Genomic DNA, 313 nt, shown 5'->3' on the forward strand with positions numbered 1-313 from the left:
GAGGGATAAGGTGCACGGACAGGAGGGAACAGAGCATGTCATGCTGTGGAGCCCTGGGGTGGGGTGAGCTGAGCAAGGGACTCGCGTGCAGGGCCGTGTGTGCCAGGCTGTGGCTCCTGGCCATGTCTTCTCACTGGTCCCTGCTCTCTGTCCCTGCAGACCTGGCCCAGGTGGAGATCACCCGTGCCTACCTAGCCAAAGAGGCAGATGAGCTGTCCCTGCAGCAGGCTGACGTTGTCCTGGTGCTGGGGGAAGAGGACGGTGAGTGTGGTGGACGCACAGGGAGCTGTGGGTGGGGAAGGCTGAGGTGGGG

At 63.9% G+C, this 313-nt stretch overlaps 1 protein-coding gene across 1 annotated transcript in view; it reads left to right on the forward strand.

Annotated features, from left to right (window-relative positions):
* Nucleotides 1–313, forward strand: part of ARHGEF16 (Rho guanine nucleotide exchange factor (GEF) 16) — a 4,857-nt gene that overhangs the window by 4,081 nt on the left and 463 nt on the right. Inside the window, 1 exon segment of the mRNA XM_009074468.1 lies at nt 160–261. Within this exon segment, the coding sequence (XP_009072716.1) occupies nt 160–261 (102 nt within the window).

This window comes from Acanthisitta chloris, unplaced genomic scaffold (assembly GCF_000695815.1).
Source record: "Acanthisitta chloris isolate BGI_N310 unplaced genomic scaffold, ASM69581v1 scaffold18655, whole genome shotgun sequence".
In the NCBI taxonomy this organism is placed as follows: domain Eukaryota; kingdom Metazoa; phylum Chordata; class Aves; order Passeriformes; family Acanthisittidae; genus Acanthisitta; species Acanthisitta chloris.